Raw genomic sequence first — 20,657 nt, 5'->3', positions numbered from 1 at the left:
TGTTATAATTGTGTCCATTGTAGTGATATATGTACTGATAGGTTCTTTAAACATCCTATAAGTGGAGAAAGTTTCTCTTTCAGAGCAAGAGGGACCTGTACTACTGAAAATGTGGTATAATGTGGTAGAACCAATAAAAAACTAAAAGATAGATAAGCAGTCATCTTTCAGATGTACGTAGAAATGTGTTAACTAATACTTTAGCAAAACATATATTTAGTGACAGAACAGAACATAGATTCAAGTTCAGGATTTTACAAGTTAACTGTATGCATGAAAATGGGGGAGATATCATTAATAAAACAGAACTGCGTGAATATAAATGGATAAATTTCTTTTGAGCAGACCATTTTCCTGGACTGAATACAAGTGTATCAAACCTATTCTGAAAGATAAACATGATGTTATACAAATGCTTTAGTAAGTTAAGTTATGGAAGAACTAAGCTAATACTGCAGTGAATTTTTGTATGGGCACTTTAAAGTATTTTAATGAGTTAATTGATTGTTTTAACTAATTGGTTGCATGTTGTTTAAAAGGTTCTCAGTGACCTTGAATTTTAAACACAGATGAAGAGTTTTTACTTGAAAGCTTTGTTATTTTATTAAACTTTTTTATCTGAGGGCATTAGACTTCTTTGTTTTATTTTTTGGGGTGTATTTCTGGTACTTCGAAGTCCTTTAACTGCTTTGGTGATTTATTTTGTCTTTTAATGCAATAATTCCAGAACGTCTTCACTTGAAACTCTCTCAGCTTTCAGTTCCTGCTTGCACCTGTCAATGGATCACCAATTTTCTAAGCAATAGGAAACATCAGGTGAAACTGGGGAAATTTACATCTAGCTATACAGGTGCCCCCTGGGATGTGTGCTCTCCCCACTGCTATTCTCCCTCTACATTAATGACTGCACCTCTAAGGACCCCTCTGTCAAACTTATTAAATATGCAGACGATACAACTATCATCGGGCTCATCAGAAATGGTGATGAGTCTGCATACAGACTGGAGGTTGAGTAGCTGGCCCTTTGGTATAGTCAGAATAATCTGGAACTGAACACTCTTAAAACTAAGAAGATGACAGTGGACTTTAGGAGTGGTACTACAATATTATTCCCCTTCTTTATATTTAATACTGCTGTGTCAGTTGTGGACTCCTTCAAGTTTTTGGGATCTATAACCTCCCAGGACTTTAAGTGGGAGACCAATGTTGGGTCCATCATAAAAAAGGCAGAACAGCAAATGTACTTTCTGTGACAGCTGAGGAAGTTCAACCTCCCACAGGAACTGTTGACTCAGTTCTACACAGCAGTCATTGAGTATGTTCTTAGCACATCTATAACAGTGTTGTTTGGATCTCTGTCTAATCATGACAAAAACAGGTTACATCGAATACCCAGGTCTGCCAAAAATATCATGGGTGCTAGTTTGCCCTCCTTACAGGACCTGTACTATTCCAGAGTCATGAAAAGGGCAGAGAAGATCAACACCAACCCTTCACATCCAGGCCACCATCTTTTTGAACTATTACCATCAGCCAGGCATTATACATTAATACCCACCAAAACAAGCAGATATAAGAACAGATTTTTTTCCACAGGCCATCAAGTTCATAAACGGTTAACTCCGCTTACTAGGTTGGGGTATTCTTTTTCACAAGCCTCCGAGGATTCTGCAGTATTGTTTACATAGTGTTAATACTTGTTTCTTTCAGAGTTTATTTCAGTATTTCTTGCACTGATTTGCACTTTTCACCTTGTATGTATATGTATATTTACTTTTTGTCTTGTTATTAATAGTTGCATGTATATCGTTTGCCGTGTTCGTAATAGTTGTATGTATGTTGTTTATATAATTCATTCTTGCAGAGTCACTGGAACCGGAGTCATATTCCTTGTATGAGTGCATACGTGGCCAATAAATGTGATTCTGATATAAGTTAATAGTTCATTCAGAAAAATCATAAAGATGTTTCTGGCGAATTAAGGATCCTTGCATGATTCTAATATGACAGTGAGATGTTAACAGTGCCAGTCAGTGAATCTAATGTGTTTATCATCAACTCTTTTGGTGCATGTCAGAATAGGTGAGGAACATTAAGGAATACAAGTGGGTATGAGCCCAGTCACTCCAATTACAGACACAAAGTATTCCAACTAAAATACACAAAGCTAGCTGCACTGCCAAAAGGTAGGTAGTAGTGTTGCTTTTTTCGTCTTACAGTAATATAGTAAGCCTGAAATAGTGACAGCAGGAAAATAAATGGGGTGTATTATATTCCAGAAAAACATGAAGGGCAGGTAGGAGGGTTCAAGGTACATGTTCATCACTCGAAGAAAAGCAAAACTAATTTTATACAGTACAAAATTTTACTTATATGCAACCTGTAAACAGGAATCATAGTTATGAGCAGAAGTGGTTGAACTGCAGTGCAAAAGGCATTTGTTATGTTAAACAGTTCAAATGCAGCAGAAGATGAGTGGCACAATAACAGGACAGCAGGGCTGTATTTTAAAATGAAATCAAGGGGGCTGCAAATCAACAACTTCTCTCTGATTTCAATGCAGAAGACAGTGTCCATGAAGACAAAGACAGGTTCACAGGGGTCAAGCTGCATTTCAGTTGCACAGAATGTCATCTACAAATGACAAGGCTACAAATGAAGGGCAGTCCTAAGAAAACTTGCTACTGTGCATATTCTGTCTAGTGTCACCTAATGGAAAACATTGTGTTGCTGCACACGTACAGTCAATACAAAAATAGTTTTCATATAAAAAGCAAGCAGAAGACACAAATAGATTTCATATAAAAGGCAAGCAGAAGTCACAAAAATAGTTTCCACATAAAGAAAATGCAAAAAGATGGGATGAATCTGTGTGAGTTGGTGGCTGGTGTGGAGTATTTCCACACAAGTCAGTGGCAGGGGGTTCTTCTGTCCCAATTTACTTTTGCACTCTCCAGCAGAACATCTACATTTCTACAGCTATGTTCAACATCCCACTACACATCTGAATGGGGTGTGTTATCTACTGATACTTTACTTTATATGCTACCTGTATTCTTCCTTGTATACAGTTTCTGTTTTTGTTTTCAGTTTAGCCTTGATCATTCCGAAGGAAAAAAAGGTCACTGGAACTTAACCCACTTGGGTTAGTAAATACACAAAACAAATGCATGAGTTTCACGTCACAATTCATTAATTACAGTGACCAAATCCAGACTTAACATTTTGCTACAGTATGATGCAATGTTACTAGTCACATCGGCCAGAGAATTTAATGACCAAATGTATGACTATTAAGAAAAGGATATCTGGCACCACAAGAAACCTCTTTATTTGTATGTAATCACTGAAGACAATTATTTCAGGGGCACTGCAGACCTCTTATGACATAATAATACTCTGTAGTGAATTAAATCACAGCATGCAGATTTCTAGGCTCTTCTTAACTGTTAAAGAGGTCATGTAAGAAATATTCCTTAAACTTACTGCAAAATGCATAATCATATAAAAATAAATACTTACAGATCAAAGTGCAGTTCAGTCCCTGTTTGACAAAAAAGAAAACAGCATGAGAATCATGCAAAGACTTTTTTTTGTCATCCAAAACTATTTCAGTTCAACAATCCATAATTTGGAGGGACTTTGAGTTCCCAGCATACTAACTGTTAGGTCATCATACAGTTATTAACATCAGATGTATGCAACAAAACACACACAATTTGTGTTTTGATAAATATCCTGACATCATTTCTAGAAATATTCTCAGTGTGTTTCACATTGGATGTAGCAGTTCTAACCAGAAAAAATTTAGCTGCATTCCTTCATGAAGGAAAGGCCAAACTGATGTTTGAAAACTCAAGGTGATCTAGCTACTGCACAAACATGATACACGCTCATCAAAATGCATAAATATTCCATACTCTTATCAGTTTTAAAAAAATCCAGATAACACTCCAGGCCATCCAATGAAATTCTCTTCAACAGTCTCAAAGTATTTACAAAATAAGAAAAAGTTCCCAGTAGCTGCTATTTTCATAGATCTGGCTGAGGCCGTCTATCTCTTCAGTTATGATCTGCTTTATAAACTTAAGCTACTCAGACAGTATACACAACTTCTTCAAAAATAGTTCTAATGTCACATCATTAACAGACTTTAGTGCATCTTTCTGGCTAATGACCACTCTTTACTGAAAAACATTTTATGTGCTTTACCAGAGAATCATGTTCAGGCTTTTATGTTTTTCATTACCAGTGATCTTAATCTCACAGATCCAAGAACCTCAATCCACTTCCAAGCTAAATATCACATCATCTTCAAGAACAGGCCTAAATAAACTGTGAAAGAGTGAATTTAAGCAAATCTAAACTTTTTTTTTTAATCAAGACACTACTAATGATTTTCAGACAAAGGTGTGCCCATCTCTAATTATACACCCAATGTCTGATTAACATTTACCAGGCATGACAAGCCTCCCCAAAATAAAACCCAACCTACTGTAATCAACCACTTTTTAAGTGCTCATCTTAAGTTATACCTATCACTTATACTTGGTAGACCAGCTCAGCAAGATGAAGCAATTCGAACTTCAGTATATGTGAAACTAGTAGCTTACAAAATTATTCCCCCCTTTGGCACAGTGGCAAAATCAGCTGTTCAAAGCTTGTGACAGATTCCCCTAATTTTCCAGGCACTTTAATTAGTTGAGCATGTATTCCAATATTAATGTTTGTTTGTGTCTTTCGGCATTTCCCGGTTAGGGGTTGCCACAGCGGAACTCCGGTCCGCTAATGATTGGTAGTGGATTTTTACGTACTGAGTTACCAGCCCTGACGCACAACCTTCAACGAAGGCGCGCCCCATTCACGTATGCCTCCACACAGAAGACGCTCTAGCTGAGAATCGAATGTCACCATTTGTTAGGTATTATTTCATCCTAATGTCTGTTGAAATATTCATAGTATATAAATACTGGGGTCCCAGGAGTTGCACACTAAGAATGCATACTGTGAGACTTTATTAGAAATGTTTTAGATTGAGCAGCAGTCTTGATATGAGGCGACAACGCTACCGCAGCACCACCACCATTTTAATATTAGCTGCTCAGATTAATATCAGTTTATTGATGTTCACTTACACCAAGAACTGATATCATCAAACAGAAACACCCAAACTGAAAAGGTTCCATCAAACTCATCAAATGCACAAAAAGAGTTAAAAAAAATTACTAAAAGCATTGTTTTTGCAAAAGGGTAAGCTGCCCTGCACCCCTCGACACCCCTGCAAGTTTAATTTACTTATTTAGTTTGTTTACTGGGGTAGTACACTGACCACAACAGATCATTTGCAGGCACAGCCCAAGAGAATATTTCAACTCTGAGATCCCACTACAGTGATGAAAAAGAAATTCCCTTACCCTATTGTCTGCCAATCTCTAACAAACTATACGCTGGTCCAAAACGGAACAGTGTAAGTGAAAGAAACAAGGTCATTGACTTACACAATTAAAAGAGTCCTACCTGCTTTTTGTTGATAGTTTGCAACACTTGGAAGAATTTAACTTTGGTATTAAGTTGCATTACAGAAATTCAAAGAAAGAGCTCTTGAAACAAAACTGCTGCTCAATCTACAACATTTCTAATAAAGTCTCACAGTATGCATTCTTAGTGTGCAACTCCTGGGACCCCAGTATTTATATACTATGAATATTTCAACAGACATTAGGATGAAATAATACCTAACAAATGGTGACATCCATAACATCCTAATTCAAAAATGTTAATTGATGTCAGTACCCCCATATTCTCTACCTCCATTATGTCTTTCACAAATCTGTTATCAAAAAGTACTACTCGGAGAATTCTGTAAAACAAGGCTTAATGATGCCCGTCAGTCACAACTCCCTATCTTTGAGTACTGAGTGGGAGCAATGGATTTGTTCTATGTTAGAAAATGGTAGGTACTTAACTACAATACTCTGTTAGAGAACAGATGTCATCCAACAGCCCAGTATCAGGTCTGCCACTACACAGCAGCATATTAAGCATATGAAGTACAGACTGAAAGCAAATGGCTGCTATATTATTTTTTCTCCTAAATGGGACAGTTTAATCAACTTCAATTCTTCATCTTTTTCGGCTGTTCCCATTAGGGGTCGCCACAGCAGATCATCTGTTTCCATTTCTTCCTGTCCTCTGCATCTTGCTCTGTCACACCAACCACCTGCATGTCCTCTCTCACCACATCCATAAACCTTATCTTAGGCCTTCCACTTTTCCTCTTACCTGGCAGCTTCATCCTTAGCATCCTTTTCCCAACATACTCAGCATCCCTCCTCAGCACATGTCCAAACCAATGCAATCTCGCCTCTCTGGCTTTGTCTCCAAACCGTCCAACCTGAGCTGACCCTGTAATATACGGATTCATAATCCTGTCCATCCTTGTCACACAGAGTGCAAATCTTAACATCTTTAACTCTGCCACGTCCTGCTCTGACTCTTGCCTTTTTGTAAATGCCACCGTCTCCAACCCATATAACATAGCTGGTCTCACTACCCTCTTGTAGACCTTCCCTTTCATTCTTACTGGTACTCGTCTGTCACAAATCACTCCTGACACTCTTCTCCAACAATTCCACCATGCTCGTACTCTCTTCTTCACCTCTCTTCCACACTCACCATTACTCTGAACTGTTGATCCCAAGTATTTAAACTCATCCACCTTCGTCAACTCTACTCCCTGCATCCTCACCATTCCTCTATCCTCCCTCTCATTTACACACATATATTCTGTCTTAGTCCTGCTGACCTTCATTCCTCTTCTCTCTACAGCATATCTCCACCACCTGTTCCCTACTCTCACTACAGATCACAATGTCATCTGCAAACATCATAGTCCATGGGGTCTCCTGTCTGATCTCGTCTGGTAACCTGTCTATCACCACTGCAAATAAGAAAGGGCTCAGAGCTGATCCTTGATGTAACCCCACCTCCACCTTAAACGCATCTGTCACTCCCACCGCAGACCTCACCACTGTCAGATTACCCTCGTACATATCCTGTACCACTCTTGCATACATCTCTGCCACTCCCAACTTCCTCATACAATACCACAACTCCTCTCTAGGCACCCTGTCATATGCTTTCTCTAAGTCCACAAAGACACAATGCAACTCCTTCTGACCTTCTCTATATTTCGCCATCAACACTCTCAGAGCAAACATCACATCTGTAGTTCTCTTTCCTGGCATGAAACCATACTGCTGATCACTAATCATCACCTCCCTTCTTAACCTAGAAACACAATTAAAACAAAAATAACAAAAGTATCTGCAGCTGACATTTTAATTCCACCCTTACTATCCGTAGCAGTTAAAACGCTGTGTTTAGCAAGTATAGGAAAAATAAAAAACTAATGCAGTCAACTGCATTAGAAGGACATGTGCGAGTGTGTGAGAGCGTATGTGTCTATCTGTGTATGAAAGACAAGAGTGCTCATACTGCTTAACATTCTTTGTTAAGAATTCTGCAAAAAAGCCAACAATGTTGTGAAATAAAGCTAAAATCAGGGAAAATTGTAAATATGACCCTAATTCACACAAAAAAGTTAATACAGGAAGAAATTTTGCATCAACATGTTTCATCATAAGATGCATAAAAATCAATCATTTTTTCAAGGAAAAAGAAAAATATAATGCAAAATCAGGGGCATTCTAGAAAATCAGAGACAATACTAATTCACCTATGTCACTCTCCCTTAAATCAGTCCAAATAAGTACAATAAAGAAATAGCTAACTAAGTCAACTGAAACCTATAACACATGCCACCAACAAACTGCTGAATGACTACATCAAATTAGCAGCCGATGTCATCTGTTACCCAGTTTCAATACTGATCAATAGATCTATCACCTAACAGTATGTACCTAAAATCTGGAAAACCTCCTACATAATCCGACTCTACAAAGGAGGTTCCTCACTAGAACTATTTAACTATAGGCCAACATCTATACTATCCCCTCTTTCTAAAATCTTAGAAAAGTGAGTCCACTCTCAACTGATGCAGCACCTACTATCTAATAAGCTCTTTTCCCACACAAAACACGGATTTCGACCAGGCTATAGTACCACCACGGCACTCCTCAAATTTAACAACACTGTCAACCAACTAAAAAACAATGGCCAAATGGTTGCCTCAGTATTTCTCGAGATGTCAAAGGCATTTGACACAGTATCCCATGAAGAATCCAACATGAGCTTGCATCACTTGACATATCTAAAAACACTTATTTGGTTCCAACATTACCTATCTGACCACTATCAATCAGTCAAATGGCAAAATGACCTCTCCTCCCCACTTCCCATTACAGTAGGTCTTCCACAAGGGTCAATTCTTGGGCCTCTGCTCTTCAAAGTTCTGACCAATAACCTACACAAAGCTACTAACCTTGCTTCCATTATGCAACATGCAGATGACTACACTGTCATCTGCACCGAACCTACCCTAAAACAACTACAAGACAATAATCAAAAATCTTTCACTGCCATCGAGTCTTTCTTAGAAAAATACCAGCTCATCCTTAATCCCAACAAAACCAAACTAATGCTGTTCCCTAACCAATGTCACAAAACAAACTCTCCCCACCATAACTTTACAATCTCATCATCCAATCACACTCTAATCAAACCCATCTCTGAAACCAAGCTACTAGGTATCATTCTAGATAAGTGAAATCTAAAACATATATCACATGCCATCAAAAAGGCTCACATTAAATTAGGTTCCATTTACAGAATAAAACTTTTCTTAACAAACTCTTCCAGACACACAATTGCCAGGACCCAACTACTATCCACTTTAATCTACACCTCCCCTACATTTACTAACCTCAAAAAATCAGACTTAAGACAGCCAGATTTGCCACTAACCTGCCACACAAAACCCATCATTGACTTGCTCTGAAACAACTCAAATGGCTAGAGCTGCCCAACCTACTAACTCTAATCAAAACTACCATAGCCCATTCCATAGTTTATCTACCCGACCAATGCCCATCCCTACAGGACCTAGTACAAACCCACCTCAATAGCAGGACTCTATGATCGTCAAAAAAATTACTACTCAAAGTTACAAAATCCAACAACAACTTTGGAGATGTAGTCTATGACAGAAGAATGCCAAAGAAGCTGAAAAGTAAGGTGTACAAGACAGTGGTGCGACCAGTACTACTGCATGGCACAGAAACCTGGGCAGTAAAGGCAGAACAGTTGAAGAAGCTAGAGGTGATGGAAATGAAGTGCCTGAGAAAGGTGATAGGATGCACATTGTAGGACAGATGAAGAAATGAGGACATAAGAGCAGAAGCCAAAGTAGCTTCAACTGCAGGAAAGATCAAAGAGAACAGATTATGTTGGTTTGGGCACATGTGTAGAAAAGCAGAAGACAATCTGGTGAGGAAGATTTGGGACAGACAGGAAGAAGGCAAGAAGAAAACTAGTCATCCAGCAAAGACGTGTATGGATTGTGTGAGAGAAGACCTGTAACAGTAAGGCATGGGTATTGAAGAAGGTAGGACAGTGGCACTGAATGAAGAGGGATGGTGAAAGTTAACATGACACCCCAATCTCACACAGAAAAAATGAGAAAAAGGGGTTCATGATCATGATTCCCATATGAGATTCACATATTCTTATATTTGTCTCCTTAACCGGTTATGCACCTTTACCTTATCTGCCTTAAACATAACACCTTCCATGTGACTGATCTCTTTTTTTAATAAAAATATGACTGCATTTCATTTCGCATAACCTTCCTCTCACAGTCAGCTATCAAAGCATTTGCATCCCACTGTACAGCTGAAGACTGTTTAGCTTCCTTTCAGTCAAAGGCGACTGTTAGATTATCCAGTTAACTACCATTTCACCGTCAAGTAAATCCTCTTAATGATCTGGCACATAATAATGACTCAGCATATCTGATGTTTGTATCTTTTTTTTGCCCCAACATGTACCTCATAACTAAGTCAAACACAATAATACTCTTTGCAGCCTTGGCAGTACATTGAGCAACAACCTTCTAAACATACTCTATAATTGTTTATGGTGGTTTTATTGCTACAAATGTTTTTTTCCAAATAAATATATTCATGGAACTCCTCACAACCATAAACTACAGCTAGCAACTTTTTTTCTATCTATAAAATCCACAGCTCGGCCAGGGAATAAAATGTTTATTAAAGTAAAATGTTAAGCGCTTTTATCTGTTTTAACAGACTTCCTCAGAACACTAAGCAACTGTTTCAAACTCATTTAAAAAACCTCTTTGGCGCCAAAAATCAATTGTCATTTAAAAGAACATGCACAACAATATTCATTCTTATAATCACATAAAAAATATATACATATAAAAACTATACATATATATGAACACTTAAAACATCCTACCTACCTAAATTTTACTTACTAATTTTATTAAACATAATAGATGAACTTAAACCATAAAACCCGACAAGGGGGGGTGGGATAGTGATATTTAAAAGTATGGACTATATTAATGAAATGAATAACATCATTTTGGAATCAGGGAATTATGAGGTGACATCTTTAAAAGAAATTAATATAGGTCACAAAAGAATTGATTTAGCTGTGGAAGAATATTTTATTGACAATAGGATAACTAGTGAAGTATATAATTTCTTAAGAGTGGAATTCCCTATTTTGGCGACAATTTTTGGAATACCTAAAGTCCATAAAAACCTTTTCCACCCCCCTTTTAGACCGATAGTTTCGGGTAGTCGTTCCAAAATCTACTCTATTGGTGTGGTTATTGACCGGTGGGTTAAACCGGTGTATAATACGATACCCTACCTTATTAAGGATTCTTGGACTTTTTTAGGGCAACTAACATCAGAACTGTGGAGAAAGGAACTTGTTTTTATTACAATTGATGTTGTTGACCTTTTCTCTTGCATTCCGAGAGATATTGTGTTGGAATTTTTTAGTAATAGTCTTAGAAATTATTGTGAATTTGATTGGGACCGTATTTGTCTCATTACTGACATGATAGCCCTTGTTTTGGATTATAATTTTATTCAATCTGAAGGTGAATATTATAGACAAAAGAAAGGGGTGACGATGGGAGCATCTTGTGCTCCCATCTTTGCCAACTTAGTTATGTTAGAGTGGGAAATGAAGTTTTTGTTCAACAGTGAATTTTTTTCTAACATTGCATACTATACTAGGTATTTAGACAATTTATTTATTTTATGGAAAGGTCCTATAAATGAGATTTCTCATTTTATTAATTATATTAATCAGACAACAGAATTTCTAAGATTTACTTATAACATTAACACAAGTGGTATTGCTTATTTGGACCTCTTTATTGGTCATTCTGAAAAGGGATTTACCTCTTGGATTTATAGAAAGGAGACCTTTTCTAATGACTATCTGCAATACAGTAGTAATCATCCAAAACATATTTTTAAAAATGTTTTTAAGGGGCAATGTACAAGGGCCGCTAGGATGTCCTCGACTAGTGAAATTATGTGTAAAGAACTTGAATTTATCAAGTCTATGTTTCTTAACAGAGGATATCCTAGTTTACTCTTGGAGAACACTGTCCACTACGTTAAACAAGAATGGGGTAACAAGTACCCCCCATTATTGGGAATGGGCCCTATTGGTAAGGTTAGTGAGGGTGACAACAATGGAATCAGTCGATGTGTATGTGTGTTGACATATTCACCTTTTGCACAATATATCAAAAATATTACTTATGGTTATTGGAGTTTAATTACTGTTGACAAAGATTTAATGGACACCCTGGGAAAGAACCCAAGTTTTGTTTACAAGACTGGACTGAATATTAAGAGGTTATTGGAGATGAGAGCTGAAAGTAAACCGAAATTTGGAGGTACAAAGAAATGTGGGTGTTGCAAACAATGTTATAATATTTGTGAAGAAGTAGGTGTCAAATTAGGGGATTACAAGAAAACCTATATTAAATGCAGGGCAGGAAATTGCAACACCAAACATGTCGTTTATATTGCAAAATGTGTGTCCTGCCCTGCTTATTATATTGGAAAAACAGAGAAGCATTTGAGAAGACGTATTTATGAACACTGTTATAAGATAAAAGTGAAAGATTCTAAAAATGCCCTCTATAGACACATTTCTTCCTATGGGGAAACACATTGGTTCCGATTCTCCATTACAGATACTGTAGATATTACACCTTTTTGTGGAAATTGGAAAGCTTTATTAGCCATGAAGGAAACCAAATGGCAGATTCTGAATGATGCCACACGATTTCCTGGTATCAACGAATCTATTAGTATTAAGCCTTTTTTTATATTGTCATAATGGATGGATTTAGGTTCAATGTGGAACATTTTATATGCATTCAATACATATTCAGTATATTTTGTATTATACAGTTTTACATATATTTTTATGGTTTAAGTTCATCTATTATGTTTAATAAAATTAGTAAGTAAAATTTAGGTAGGTAGGATGTTTTATGTGTTCATATATATATATATATATATATATATATATATATATATATATATATATATATATATATATATATATATAGTTATATGTATATATTTTTTATGTGATTATAAGAATGAATATTGTTGTGCATGTTCTTTTAAAAGACAATTGATTTTTGGCGCCAAAGAGGTTTTTTAAATGAGTTTGAAACAGTTGTTTAGTGTTCTGAGGAAGTCTGTTAAAACAGATGAAAACGCTTAACATTTTACTTTAATAAACATTTTATTCCCTGGCAGAGCTGTGGATTTTTTGGGCTAACCGTGAGCTTTTTTTGGTAGTATTGTTATATCGAGGTTTGGATTTTTTCTATGTATGTATACATCTTCTGACAGTCAGTAAAGGTTCTTGACTCATAAGTAACTGGTTTATCTTTCTGGATAATTCCTCTGCCAGTTCCATTCTGGTATGCATCTACTTGTAATGTGACTGACTTATTTATCTGCATTAGAATATTTTGTCAATAACCATTTAAACAAGTCAAAGCTCTTTTCACTTTTGGTGCTGGAAGATCAGCAGGTTGTGAGTTCTATTCCCACACAAGGTACTTGGATTAATTTTTCCAATACAGACACAGCAGTACAGCATGGGAGGGAGTGCTGCAGTTGAGTGTGCTGTTACTCAAATTAAACATTAAATCAAGTCCCCATCTACCTAGGTTGGATGTAGATGCATATGATTTCATGACACCTATTAAAAAGAAGAGGGATTCTTTACTTAAACAAAGTAACACCATACAATGATTAAAAAACATAATCCCCTACTTAAAGTAAAAATGTTTTCAACATTCTTTCTCCCCTTTTTTATATTTGTAAAAACATAGAAGATCAAATATAAACTTCATAATACCTTATGTTTCCTGTCTTTCTCATAATGTCATCCTTAACCACATTTCTAACTTTTATTTCATACTTATTCCATTTATTATGCAAAATTTCACTGTATATGCAAACAGTTCATTTTTCCATTACATCCCACTCATCTTTCAACTTTTGTAAAAGCATGTAAAATCATTTGCATATTCAGTGTTTTTTAATATTCCATTCATCTCCCATTCCTCTCAGATTTTGTTATTCTTTCACACTGTAAATAAACTTTTTCTCCCTTATATTAAATAAATCACACCCTTTCAGCTAATTGCTTGAACTTATATCCAAATCTTTTTTCCTACTTATAATAACTTCTTTAATTCCACTTTTTATTCCTTGCCAAGTGTCAATTCTGTAACATTTATCCATAATATTTTTAAACAACCTCTCCTATTGTTTGATACTTCTATTACATGACATTTTGTTCCTTTCATTTTATTCATATATTCAACAGCTTCTCTTTTAAATGTTTAATCTCCCTCACACCAACTGCATTACATTAGTTTGAAAATGTGTTCATATTTTACACTTAAGTTTTTAGTCAAAATGTCTTTATTTTGTATAGCATTCAATGTTCAAAATAAATGCAATGACCCCCCCCCCCCCCGCAAAATACTGGATTTATTAAACCTAACTCCCATATATCTTTTGCACTGTATACTATACCTCATTTTACACCTCAAACAGCAAGAAAGCTACTTCAAACAAAAATACCTAAATAGCCTAGCATTCCTAATATTGCCAAATGTGTTAAGTAAACTTTTCTGGAAAGTTAAGCCACATAATTTCTATGCAATAATTAACTTCTTTACATCTTGCATTATATCGTTCCATTGTTTTATTATACTTTATCTCCAAATATAATGCCTAGCATTTCAATATCAGTTCTATTAAAACAATTATACCAACTATTTTCTTTATTTCTCCAAATGCTTTACTTTTCTCTCTACTTAAATCTAATCCGACTATCCCCACAAGGAAATGCAAATCCTTCAAGTATTGCTTTTAACTATTATAACAGTATCATCTACATAACACATCATCATTATAGGCAATTTCACTAATTCTTTGCAAATGATATTTGCCTCATTGTAGCTTTTCTTTAAAAGCGTTTATTGCCAAACTAAGTATTATAATTACTGGGTATCCCTGACATACCCAACTTTTAATACCAAACTCAATTAAAAGGACTTCATCAGAACCAAATAAAATCAATTAACAATGTAGTTTAAAAACACTTGATGAAGTCCTATTAACTGAAGGGACAAACGTTCTAAACCAACATAAGTCATTAAATCACATTTGTATGCTATAATCTTGGTGGTTGCTACATTTTTCTTGTGAAAGACTATGGACATTTTTTTCTGTGGGTATTGTTTTTTCTTTTATAAGTCTGCTGGAACAACACATTTTTTATTCTGTTTATTGGGTTTGATATGTATAGTTCCGGAATATGTCTTCCCAAGATAGTGGCAACCCAGAAAGTATTAATGGTGGTTGGTCCACCTTTCGCAAAACATGGGAACTGTAACTCAGTGCAACAATTGACATAGACCATTTCCAACATGCACTTATTCCAGATCAATTGGGAAACTTTCCTAGTAGTTCTCAGTCTCCGGTTGTTTCTTCAGGGAGTACTGTGATTGTTCCTATTGAGATGGTGAATGATGGCCTTAAACATTCAGCTTATTTGTATTCTCATTTGCATTCTTGGTGTTGACACCCCTAAGGCCTTTAAACAATGGCCCATGGCCAATGAAGACAGACTGGAAAGGGAACAGTGTGTCATCAGATTTACATATTTGATAAAAAGCTTTACAAATTTAACTCTCTACAGATGAACAATTTATTCTTTAAAGAGTGCATTAATAGGAAGCACGTTCTAAAGGGTATTCGCATGTGGAAATAACCTAATGCTATGAAAAAAAGTTAATTTTACATTTTGAACTGGTTGAACTTTTTGATAAGACATGGACTGAATACATGCAAATTTTGATGGCAGAAAGGGAAAGATAGATGAGTAAGCTTTGGGATGAGATTTCTACCCATTAATGAGGATGTTTTTTTTTTTCCTGTGCATCACTGCAAGTATGAAAATCTATTTTCTATACTTGACAAGAAAATGGTATCTGTTTGGGACAAAAAGGAGAAAAAACTTTTGAGGGATGACAAGGATTACAAAATAAAGAATGTTTATCTTGTGAACTCTGAGATTGGGGCTTATGACCATGGACTACACGAGGAAAAAGACACTGATGATGCAGATATGTCTGTTTCTGAAGCAGTCTCTTTGGAAGGTCCTCCTTTAAGATATTCAGAGAGAATAGCCAGATGCCAACTCCATCAACATGGGGACAATTCTGGAGGGAACTACCATAAGGGACTGAGACAACAAGGAAACTAGAGACACCGCAGGAGGAATTAGTCATTGAACCTTGTGAACATGGTACACATACTTCTTCTGTCTTTCAAAATTTCAAAATATTTAATTCATTAGACATTAATTCTATAGCTAGTACAGTTTGGCTTTATTGGCCTGAATATATCCGTAAAGACTTAGAAAGAAAAAGTAAAAAGTCATGGACATTCAAAGCCATATAGCTGAAATACTTGATGTCCGTAATGGGTCATTTGCATAAATCCCATGGGCCTCTACAACAGGAGGTTAAAGGTATCACAAAGAGAAAACTCTAGCCTGGCTAGGTTTTTCTTGTAGTTTTTACTAACTGGTTCAACTGTGGGACCTTTTTACTATTTGATTTGTATGTTAGTTGGGATATTTTGCAGACACCTTAATGGTTACAGACATCAGCTGGGTTTCTAAAGTACAGCCAAACAGTCCACTCATGCTGTGCTGACAAGGTCATAAGAATACTAAAACATGCATGTCCACATCTAATGGGGTTTGGCTTTATTGGTCTGACTGTATCCATAACGTGTTAAAAACAAATTGTAAAAAGTCACGGACATTCAGAAGCCATATAGCTGAAACATTTGATGTTCTTAAGGGGTCATTTGTATAAATCCCATAGGCCTCTATTGCAGGAGGTTTAAGGTATCACACAGTGAAAACTCTAGCTTGGCTAGTTTTTTCTTGTAGTTTTTATTAATTCTACTTTCCACTATTTATTAAAAAAATGCTTTAATTTTGTCCTGGGCAATATAACTGCTTTAGCCTCAGTTTTATATTAACTTAAACTATACATTCAAGGCTCAAGCCTAAATTTGTTTTTGGAATCATGTGCAGGGAAGCTCTGCACCAAATAAACAAAGAAAAAGCTTAGTCAACCCTCCCCTAAACCCATCTGTCTTATTGTTTGAAAGGTCATGCAAGAATGACCTTTGTTTTGAATTTTCAAAATCTAAAAAATACAAAAGAAATAGAATGTATTACAACCTTAACCTGGCAGAAAGAGAGCTTCTTAGACAGATCCAACTAGACAGGACTGCCATGTTTATGAAACCTGACAAGGGGGGCAGTCTTGTTTGTATGGATGAAGTTGATTATTCTGGCAAAATGTGAACCATTTTGATGACTGATTACTTCACTTACTATAATCCAAAATGACACAATGGTTTCTTATTGTAAAACTGATTTATTGCTACAGGAACTACTTTGGAATGGTCTCATAAGACAGTTCTACTTATGCTTTTTGAGAGAGAAGTTTCTGGTTATCCTTACTACTTTTGGGATACCTAAAGTGCACTCAGACATTTCCAATCCACCTTTACATTCAACTGTGCCCACCAGTGGTAATGTGGTCTTCGTGATTTAGAAGTAGACCCATACACACACACACACACACACACACACACACACACACACACACACACACACATTTTATATACAGTATATATTGAACCATCAGTATCGAGGTATTTCAAGATTGAGTACATATTGCAAAGCAAACCATCAAAATAAATGTGTTTCAGTGAAACCACTGAACAACTTAAACCGCTGTGTTTTTACATAAGTGCAAGCCTACTTGCATCCTCCACACCCCTACAACTTTATATATTCTAACTCTGAGACTGAACAACAGTAAAACAAATATAAAACACCCAAATGCCACTGCTCTGCAATCTATAAAATCTCATGGACATGAATCCTCACAGAAGCTACCTTCGAAGCCCAGCTATATTCTACAACCGCATCACAAAGAGAAATTATCCCACCACTTCAAAGGAAGGACAACTGACTTGAGACGCGGACAGTATAGTCAGCACGTGAAAAGGATAAAAAACTATTCTGAACCTACACACTACTTTTTCACAATCAAACTACATTGAAATAACACTTCACCTAAACACTTTCAACTACAGGTGTCCTTAAGCTTTCTGCAAAATAAAAACAATATTATTTATTCCAACTTTTGGCAACTCCAATAAAACAGAAAAACAGTTTACACTGTATATAAATTGTTTGCTCAATCTTCCTACATGAAATGTAGACTGCGTTGGTCCTACAACTCAAAACCCAGTTTAACCAAGACACACACACACATATATATATATATATATATATATATATATATATATATATATATCTATAGTACAGTTGTGTACACTTACAATAAATTTAGATGTTCAAGTGTATTCACTGTTGCAGTCTTAACCAATGGGTTATCCGGCTCCTGGTAGCCCTCGATCGGCCAGAATACCAAAGGTAAATAAAAATGACATCGGCTGTCGTCGGTTGTAAAGGACGTCAGGGCGTCAGATACAAAAGGAGGGAGCCAACGTCACTTCCTCAGTCTTTCTTGCCATAACAGTCAGAAGCACCCAGAAAACAAGGCTTAAACCAAAAGCCATATTGGCAAATAATACCAAATTTAGCCTGTACCTTAGGAAAAGAGAAAAGGGGGAAGGAGGGAGGGAAACCAGGACTGCAACAGTGAATACACTTGAACATCTACATTTATGGTAAGTGTACACAACTGGAGTAGGCACCCTTCTGGGAGGTTTTAAGTTGCAAGCACCTCCAATAAACATTTTCATCAGGGGATGAGAGAAAATGGGTTGTTCAAAAGAACAATGAGCAGAAATGGCTAAAGCATGGATCTTGATAGAGGAAAAAGAGAGACCACCCTGAAGCAAATCAGCCAGGTATTCCAGGATCAGAGGAAGGGTAGGCTGAGAAGAAGATTTCCCTCTAGCCTGCATCCAATGAGAGAATCGTTCCCGTTTGCCAGCATAAGATTTCCTAGTGCTAGGCCTCCTGGCCTCCCTCAGCACGTCAACCACCTGCTGGGAAAGGGAAGAAGAAAAGGATGGAGTCATACAATGAGCCAAGCTGCCAAATGGAGAGACTGAAGGAAGAAGAAAAGGAAGGAGTCATACAATGAGCCAAGCTGCCAAATGGAGAGACTGAAGGAAGAAGAAAAGGATGGAGTCATACAATGAGCCATGCTGCCAAATGGAGAGACTGAAGGAAGAAGAAATGGATGGAGTCATACAATGAGCCAAGCTGCCAAATGGAGAGACTGAAGGAAGAAGAAAAGGATGGAGTCATACAATGAGCCATGCTGCCAAATGGAGAGACTGAAGGAAGAAGAAATGGATGGAGTCATACAATGAGCCAAGCTGCCAAATGGAGAGACTGAAGGAAGAAGAAAAGGATGGAGTCATACAATGAGCCATGCTGCCAAATGGAGAGACTGAAGGAAGAAGAAATGGATGGAGTCATACAATGAGCCAAGCTGCCAAATGGAGAGACTGAAGGAAAAAGAAATGGATGGAGTCATACAATGAGCCAAGCTGCCAAATGAAGAGACTGAAGGAAGAAGAAAAGGATGGAATCATACAATGAGCCATACTGCCAAATGGAGAGACTGAAGATGACAGCGTCCAAAAGAAGGACAGAGCATCCACTTTCCAGGCTCTGTTGTGATGCTGTCTGGTGCAAAAAAAGAGGAAGAAGATGATTGTCCAGAGAGGAGAAAAGATCTACTTGAGGAGTGCCCCAATGTTGAATGATGCAGTAAAAAATTGCTCTATTCAGCTGCCACTCGTGAGGATCCAGGGTCTGTCTGCTCAACTGGTCTGTCAAAACATTGAGCCTTCCTGGAAGAAACTGAGCTAGGAGATACAGGCCCAGGGATGCTGCTATGGACCAAAAACTCATGCTCTGTCTGCACAGGAGGTAAGAATGAGTCCCTCCCTGCTTGTTCATGTACCACATGACTGTGGTGTTGTCTGTCCTGACAAGCAGGGTCCCTGGAGAAAGAAGATATTTGAAAACTAGTAAGGCCTACAGGACTGCCATCAACTCCTTTAAATTTATGTGCAGGTGCATCTTCTGGGCATTCCAACTTCCCTGAATGCATCTGCCATCCAGATGAGCTCCCCAGGTGTAGTCTGATGCGTCTGTGGTAAGAACTTGAGTGGCAAGGGGTGGGCAAAAAGGCATGCCTTTGTTCTGTAGACAGGCTGTTGCCCACCATAGAAACTCTGTCTGCAGACATGGAAGCAGAGGAATTATCACATCCAGGTCCTGTGTGTGTTGACACCAAATGTTCTTGAGGTACCATTGCAATTTCCTCATATGCTGTCTTGCATATGGAATCATGAGAATGCAAGAGGCCATGAATCCCAGCGCTTGCAGGTATTTCCTTGCAGGGAGCTGGGACAGGCTTGCCAAGTACTTGAAGTAAACTGAAAGAGTTGTCTGCGTCTCCTGGGTGAGATATATCATCTGGGCGGCTGTGTTCAGACTCACTCCCAGGAATGTTATCTCAATGGATGGCACCATTTTTTTATTTTTCCTCGTTGAGAGTGTAACCCAGGGAAGAGAGAAGAGTCTTTACAAATTCTAGATCCTTTAACAGTTGTTCCTGAGAATTTGCTTGAATTGGACAGTCGTCCAAGTATGGGTAAATCTGAATTTTCTTCTGCCTGCAAAAAGCAATGACTGGAGCCAGGCATTTTGTGAAAACTCTGGGAGCAGTAGATAAGCCAAAGGGCAGTGCAGAGAATTGATAATGTTGCTTGCCCACCCTGAAATTAAGGTATTGCCTGCAACTTTCCCTGATAGGGATGTGCTGATAAGCTTCTTTGAGATCCAACGTTACCAGCCAGGAATCCTTTTCTAACATTGGCAGAAACTGATGCAGAGTGAGCATTTTGAACTTTGGAATTATCAAGAAGAGTTCAGGATGGACAGATCTAGGATAAGACGCCAGGTGCCTTCTTTTTTTGGAACTAGGAAAAAAGTCTGGAATAGAAACTCTGGCCTAC

At 37.2% G+C, this 20,657-nt stretch overlaps 1 protein-coding gene across 1 annotated transcript in view; it reads right to left on the bottom strand.

Annotated features, from left to right (window-relative positions):
• IL17RA (interleukin 17 receptor A) overlaps positions 1-20,657 on the bottom strand; it is a 786,505-nt gene that overhangs the window by 552,215 nt on the left and 213,633 nt on the right. Inside the window, exon 3 of the mRNA XM_044087525.1 lies at positions 3,523-3,544. Coding sequence (XP_043943460.1) covers positions 3,523-3,544 — 22 coding nt within the window. The remainder of the gene's footprint in view (positions 1-3,522; positions 3,545-20,657) is intronic.

The sequence above is a fragment of the Protopterus annectens genome, chromosome 11.part0 (assembly GCF_019279795.1).
Source record: "Protopterus annectens isolate FY-2018-M chromosome 11.part0, PAN1.0, whole genome shotgun sequence".
Taxonomy (NCBI): Eukaryota; Metazoa; Chordata; order Ceratodontiformes; family Protopteridae; genus Protopterus; species Protopterus annectens.
This window is presented reverse-complemented; position numbering and strand designations above follow the sequence as displayed.